Source organism: Rhinoraja longicauda, chromosome 34, assembly GCF_053455715.1.
Source record: "Rhinoraja longicauda isolate Sanriku21f chromosome 34, sRhiLon1.1, whole genome shotgun sequence".
Lineage (NCBI taxonomy): Eukaryota > Metazoa > Chordata > Chondrichthyes > Rajiformes > Arhynchobatidae > Rhinoraja > Rhinoraja longicauda.
In genome coordinates this window covers 3,762,376-3,769,875 of record NC_135986.1, presented here as the reverse complement: position 1 = coordinate 3,769,875, position 7,500 = coordinate 3,762,376, and the positions used below count along the sequence as shown (strand labels likewise).

At 53.1% G+C, this 7,500-nt stretch overlaps 1 protein-coding gene across 1 annotated transcript in view; it reads left to right on the top strand.

Moving 5' to 3' along the window:
* alox12 (arachidonate 12-lipoxygenase) overlaps positions 1-1,587 on the top strand; it is a 26,512-nt gene extending 24,925 nt beyond the window's left edge. The window contains exon 13 of the mRNA XM_078427636.1: positions 410-1,587. Coding sequence (XP_078283762.1) covers positions 410-589 — 180 coding nt within the window. The 3' untranslated portion in view covers positions 590-1,587. The remainder of the gene's footprint in view (positions 1-409) is intronic.
* The last annotated feature ends 5,913 nt before the right edge of the window (positions 1,588-7,500 follow it).

Sequence of the window (7,500 nt, the reverse complement as noted above, 5' to 3'; positions counted from 1 at the left end):
TTGTGAATCTGTGGAATTCTCTGCCTCAGAAGGCAGTGGAGGCCAATTCTCTGAATGCATTCAAGAGAGAGCTGGATAGAGCTCTTAAGGATAGCGGAGTCAGGGGGTATGGGGAGAAGGCAGGAACGGGGTACTGATTGAGAATGATCAGCCATGATCACATTGAATGGCGGTGCGTACAGGCTCGAAGGGCCGAATGGCCTCCTCCTGTGTCTGTTGTCTATTGTCTAGTTGGAACCCGGGTCTCCGGCGCTGCATTCGCTGTGAGGCGGCATCGCTATCACCGGGCCCAAAGTGTGTGTGTAGGGTGGCGTTGGCGTGCGGGGATCGCTGGTCGGTAGGCCGGAGACCCTCTAAACAGGACAATAAACTTTGAACTGGTAAACCCAAAACCAATCCTTCTTTCCAGATCTTGCTGGGGAGTTTCGATGAGGAGTATTTCACCGAAGCAGAAGCTAAGAAGGTCATGGAGGACTTGGCCCAGGAGCTGAAGGAGATCGAGGCAAGGATTGAGAACCGGAACCAAGGCCTAGACCTGAGCTACCACTACCTACTGCCCACCAACATCGACAGCAGTATAAACATCTGAGCCCCTTGGCTGTTCAGTTCAATCTCGTTCATTGTCACGTGTACCATAGAAACATAGAAACATAGAGACGTAGTAAGCAGGTGCCATTCGGCCCTTCAAGCCAGCACCGCCATTCAACGTGGCAAAAATCACCATGGTCGATTTTTAATTGAGTTTTAGTTTTAATTTTGGAGATACAGCGCGGAAACAGGCCCTTCGGCCCACCGTGTCCGCGCTGACCAGCGATCCCCGCACATTAACACCATCCTACACAAACTAGGGACAGTTTTCACATTTACCAAGCCAAGCCTACAGCGTCCGGGCCCACAGTGTCCAGGGCCACAGTGTCCGGGCCTACAGTGTCCAGGCCTACAGTGTCCAGGCCTACAACGCCCCCCGGGGCCTAATAGAGGACAAGGGTGGTCCCATACGGGACAAACCAATTTAGACCAATATACGGGATGTCCAGGCTAATACGGGACAGTTGGCAACCCTCCATACACTTAAATCTCTATTCCTGCAGCAGCATTTCTTACTTTAACTATGATGTCCTCGGACAATCCTTGATCGGACTTTGCTGGCTTTACCTTGCACTCAACCTTATTCCCTTATCACGAAAGACACAAAATGCCAGAGTAACTCAGCGGGTCAGGCAGCAACTCTGGAGAGAAGGATCATGGTGTCGATCCAAAACGTCACCCCGTTTCCTTCTCTCCAGAGATGCTGCCTGACCCCGCTGAGTTACTCCAGCATTTTGTGTCTGCGCTGTAAACCGGCATCTGCAATTCCTTCCCACACTCCAAAGACGTGCGGGTTTGTAGGCTAATTGGCTTGGTAAATGTAAAAACTGTCCCTGGTGGGTGCAGGACGGTGTTAGTGTGCGGGGATCGCTGGGCGGTGCGGACCCGGTGGGCCGAAGAGGCTGTAAACGGCTCGATCTTAATCATGTGTCATCTTTCTGCTGGCTGGTTAGCACGCAACAAAAGCTTTTCACTGTACCTCGGTACACATGACAATAAACTAAACTGACTCGGACTGAACTGAAATGCGATCTGGTGGTTGTGATTGTACAATCCAGTGCGTCTGGTTGCAAATTGCATTGGGTAATCTCGTCTCTCTCTGAGCGGAATCCGCCTAGCTTCGCGTTATCGTGAGCACAGTGCGGTCACGGCGGTAGAGTTGCCGCCTTACAGCGAATGCAGCGCCGGAGACCCGGGTTCCGTCCCGACCACGGGCGCCGTCTGCACGGAGTTTGTACGTTCTCCCCGTGACCCGCGCGCGGGGTTTTCTCCGAGATCTTCGGTTTCCTCCCACACTCCAAAGACGTGCCGGCATGCAGGTTAATTGGCTTGGCATAAGTGTAAATTGTCCCTAGTGCGCGTGGAATGGAGTTAGTGTGCGGGGATCGCTGGTCGGCGCGGACCCGGTGGGCCGAAGGGCCTGTTTCCTCGCTGTATCTCGAAACTGAACACCGCTCCTCCTTGTCAATTAGCAATATCTCACTTCTGGGCCCAGGAACGCAAACGACTGCGATTAATTTTTTTCGAATCACCTTTATTTTCTCTCGCCACCATTGGTGCCAATAATGTACTACGTTCCAGGGGCTTGTCCGTGTCCAAATTTCACGTGAAACGCTTGTGAAGAATGACCGATGATCTGTGTGGGAAGGAACCGCAGATACTGGTTTACACCGAAGATAGGCACAAAAAGCTGGAGTAACTCAGCGGGTCGGGCAGCATCTCTGGAGAAACATAGAAATATAAAAAATAGATGCAGGAGTAGGCCACTCGGCCCTTCGAGCCTGCACCGCCATTCAATATGATCATGGCTGATCATCCAGCTCAGTAACCTGTACCTACCTGCCTTCTCTCCATACCCCCTGATCCCTTCAGCCACAAGGGCCACATCTAACTCCCTCCTAAATATAGCCAATGAACTGGCCTCAACTACCTTCTGTGGCAGAGAATTCCACAGACTCACCACTCTCTGTGTGAAGAAATGTTTTCTCATCTTGGTCCTAAAAGACTTCCCCCTTATCCTTAAACTGTGACCCCTGGTTCTGGACTCCCCCAACATCGGGAACAATCTTCCCGCATCTAGCCTGTCCAACCCCTTAAGAATTTTATATGTTTCTATAAGATCCCCCCTTAGTCTTCTAAATTCCAGCGAGTACAAGCCGAGTCTTTCTGAGTCTTTCTTCATATGAAAGTCCTGCCATCCCAGGGATCAATCTGGTGAACCTTCTCTGTACTCCCTCTAAGGCTAGAATGTATTTCCTCAGATTAGGAGACCAAAACTGTACGCAATACTCCAGGTGCGGTCTCACCAAGGCCCTGTACAACTGCAGCAGAACCTCCCTGCTCCTATACTCAAATCCTCTTCTGGTCTGCTGAATTGTTGATTATTCATTGGCCGTTTCAGACCAGGGTGAGTGGGTGTATGGAACGAGCTGAGCTGCCAGAGGAGGGACTATCCCAACATTTAATAGAAACATAGAAAATAGGTGCAGGAGGAGGCCATTCGGCCCTTCGAGCCAGCACCGCCATTCATTGTGATCATGGCTGATCGTCCACAATCAGTAACCCGTACCTGCCTTCTCCCCATACCCCTTGATTCCACTAGCCCCTAGAGCTCTATCTAACTCTCTCTTAAATCCATCCAGTGAATTGGCCTCCACTGCCCTCTGTGGCAGAGAATTCCACAAATTCTCACCTCAGTTTTATCACGTCAGTTTTAAATGGCCTCTCCCTTATTCTTAGACTGGGAAGGAACAGTTAGACAGGGACACGGATAAGACAGGTTTGGAGGGATATGGGCCAAACACGGGCAGGTGGAACTAGTGCAGCTGGGACATTGTGTGGCCGGTGTGGGCAGGTTGGGCCGAAGGGCCTGTTTCCACGCTGGATCACTCTACGCCAATAAGATTGATGATCTTATTGGAACATATAAGGTCCTGATCACGGTTAGATGTTCAGATGCTTCCACTGGCGTGAGTATGGGTTGCCAACTTTCTCGCTCCCAAATAAGGACAAAAGGTGACGTCACCGCCCCGCGCCCCACGTGACCTCACCCGGCCAGCGGCCACGTGCTCCCGCTCCACCAATGGCGGCCGCCCGGGCCGGGAGGCGGGTTGCTATGCAACCTCTGTTAGGCAGCGCCCGGGCCTCCGGGCCTACACTGTCCCTCTGTTAGGTGGCGGATAGCGTTAGTGCGCGGGGATCGCTGGTCGGCGCGGACTCGGTGGGCCGAAGGGCTTGTTTCCACGCTGTTTCTCTGACCCATACCGAACCAAACTAAATTAAATAGTCCTGGCCCGAAACGTCGCCCGTTCCTTCCCTCTGTGGAGGCTTCCTGATCCGCTGAGTTCCTCCAGCAGGACATGAGCAGGCAGAGACAATGGGTCTGCCGGGACAGTTCTGTTTATGGATTTTAGGTAGAAGGCAAAATCGGGCCTTGCGGGGCTGGGGAACTATGAGATTGGAGGCACTGGGGGGTAGATCGCCGGAGATGGTGAGCTCCGTGATGGTGCTGATGATCAAGGTGTGGTGTTTGTCGGTGGGGCCATGGTCCAGGGGTAAGCAGGAAGAGGTCGTCTGGCCTCGGTCCCGGTAGAGGTCAGCACGCCAGACTACCACAGCACCTCCCTTGTCAGCGGGTTTGATGACGAGACATCCATGGTACGGATGAGGGAGTGGGGGTCCTGGAAAACGGAAGTTATCGAGGGGATGGAGAGCGTGTGAGGTGTCTTGGACGTAGGTGGGGAGAGACGTCCGTGGTAAACATGAGGGAGTGGGGGCCCTGGAAAACGTCAGAGGGTGGGGGGGGGGGGGTGGGTGGGTGGGATTGGTACCGGTACCGTGCCAACATCCCCATACATCCTCTCTGCACCCCCTCCCCTTTCCAGCCCCACCACGTCTTCTTTCCTACAAACGCGACGCTCCAAATGCTGCTTGTACAACCGCAACGTGACCTCCCGACTTCTGCAGAAACAAAATGCTGGAGTAACTCAGCGGGACAGGCAGCATCTCAATAGACAATAGACAATAGTCTGAAGAAGGGTCTCGACCCGAAACGTCACCCATTCCTTCTCTCCCGAGATGCCTGCCTGACCCGCTGAGTTACTCCAGCATTTTGTGAAATAGATCCTATAGGCACCTTATCGCATAATGGTGCCTCCCTAATCATCTTAGCTATGCAACTCCTTTTTACTCCTGTTTGACTCCCTAACACAATTAAAGGGACTATACTATGGGAACAACTACTATGTTATTGTAAGGACTGGTTGATATCATGTAACTGTGGAAAATTACTGAGCTGTGGAAAATTACTGGATGAGCATTCAAGAGAGAGAGCTAGATAGAGCTCTTAAGGATAGCGGAGTCAGGGGGTATGGGGAGAAGGCAGGAACGGGGTACTGATTGAGAATGATCAGCCATGATCACATTGAATGGCGGTGCTGGCTCGAAGGCCGAATGGCCTCATCCTGCACCTATTGTAGAAACATAGAAACATAAAAACATAGAAAATAGGTGCAGGAGTAGGCCATTCGGCCCTTCGAGCCTGTACGCACCGCCATTCAATATGATCATGGCTGATCATCCAGCTCAGTAGCCTGTACCTGCCTTCTCTCCATACCCCCTGATCCCTTTAGCAAAAAGGGCCACATCTAACTCCTTCTTAAATATAGCCAATGAACTGGCCTCAACTACCTTCTGTGGCAGAGAATTCCACAGACTCACCACTCTCTGTGTGAAGAAATGTTTTCTCATCTCGGTCCTAAAAGACTTCCCCCTTATCCTTAAGCTGTGACCCCTGGTTCTGGACTCCCCCAACATCGGGAACAATCTTCCCGCATCTAGCCTGTCCAACCCCTTAAGAATTTTATATGTTTCTATAGGATCCCCCCTCAGTCTTCTAGGCACGGTGGCGCAGCGGTAGAGTTGCTGCCTTACAGCGAATGCAGCGCCGGAGACTCGGGTTCGATCCCGACTACGGGCGCCGTCTGTACGGGGTTTGTACGTTCTCCCCGTGACCTGCGTGGGTTTTCTCCGAGACCTTCGGGTTTCCTCCCACACTCCAAAGACGTGCGGGTTTGTAGGTTAATTGGCTGAGCAAATGTAAAAATTGTCCCTAGTGGGTGTAGGATAGTGTTAATGTGCGGGGATCGCTGGGCGGCGCGGACCCGGTGGGCCGAAGGGCCTGTTTCTGCGCTATATCTCTAAATCTAAAAATAAAATCTATAACAGGTGCTTGAGTGAATAACAGTACACTCAGATCTCTGTGTCTTCTTCCCACCTTGGTGTTAAAGTGAAAAGTTTTAACTGAGTCTTGCGTTCTTTCAATTATTTCATTGGTAAGTCTAGGCGACTATCATATCCTTGCTATTGAGGCAGTGCAGCGTAGGTTCACCAGGTTAATCACTGGGATGGCGGGACTGTCGTATGAGGAAAGATTGGAAAGACTGGGCTTGTATTCACTGGAGTTTAGAAGGATGAGAGGGGGGATCTTATCGAAACGTACAAAATTATAAAAGGACTGGACAAGCCAGATGCAGGAAAAATGTTCCCAATGTTGGGGGAGTCCAGAACCAGGGGCCACACACACACACACACACAGTCTAAGAATAAAGGGGAGGCCATTTAAAACTGAGGTGAGAAAAAACTTTTTTGCCCAGAGAGTTTGTGAATCTGTGGAATTCTCTGCCACAGAGGGCAGTGGAGGCAGATTCACTGGATGGATTTAAGAGAGAGTTAGATAGAGCTCTGGGGGCTAGCGGAATCAAGGGATGTGGGGAGAAGGCAGGCACGGGTTACTGATTGTGGACGATCAGCCATGATCACAGTGAATGGCGGTGCTGGCTCGAAGGGCCGAATGGCCTCCTCCTGCACCTGTTTGCGACGTTTCTATGAGAGGGAAAGCAAGGGTTAGTTGAAGTTAGAGAAGTCAATGTTCATACCGCTGGGGTGTAAGCTGCCCCAAGCGAAGTTCAGTTCGGTTTATTGTCACGTGTACCGAGGTACAGTGAAAAGCTTTTGTTGCGTGCTGACCAGTCAGTGGAAAGATGACACGGAGAGAGAGTGGAGAGAGTTCTGTGTTTCTATGTTTCTTTCTCAAAAGAGATGGGGTTCGAGAGAAGACTGTTGGCTGGCTTGGAGACCACATCTTTATCTTTTCATTTCAATTTCATGAGATTCTATTAAATGACTAGACCAAGTGGTCCCGTTGGGCCCAAACCTCTCCTGCATTGGTGCAGCACCCTCTCTCCTCCCCCTTCCCGCTTCCCCTCCCCCTCCCCTCTTCCCCACCCCCACTCCATCCCCCTCAATCCCTCTTATTCTCCCCCTCACCTCCCTCCCTCCCTCCCTCCCTCACCTCCCTCCCTCCCTCCCTCCCTCCCTCCCTCCCTCCCTCCCTCCCTCCCTCCCTCCCTCCCTCACCTCCCTCCCTCCCTCCCTCCCTCCCTCCCTCCCTCCCTCCCTCCCCCCCTCCCTCCCTCCCTCCCTCTTTCCCTCCCTCCCTCCCTCCCTCCCTCCCTCCCTCACCTCCCTCCCTCCCTCCCTCCCTCCCTCCCTCCCTCCCTCCCTCCCTCCCTCCCTCCCTCCCTCCCTCCCTCCCAAATTCTCCTCCCCCTCCACCTCCCCTCTCTTCCCCCCCTGCCTCCCCCCTACTGTCCCCTGCCCTCCCCCTCTTCCTTCCCTCCTCCTCCCCCTCCCTCCCTCCTCCTTCCACCCCCTCCCCTCCACCTCCCTACAACCCTCCCCCCTCCCTACCACCCCCTCCCCTCCCTACAACCCCCTCCCCCTCCACCCTCGCTACAACCCCCCTCCCCCTCCATTCCACTCCCCCTCCACTACCCCTCCCTACAACCCCCCTCCCCCTCAACCCCATTTATCCTCCCCCACTCTCCCCCTCCCCCTCCCCTCCCTCCAACC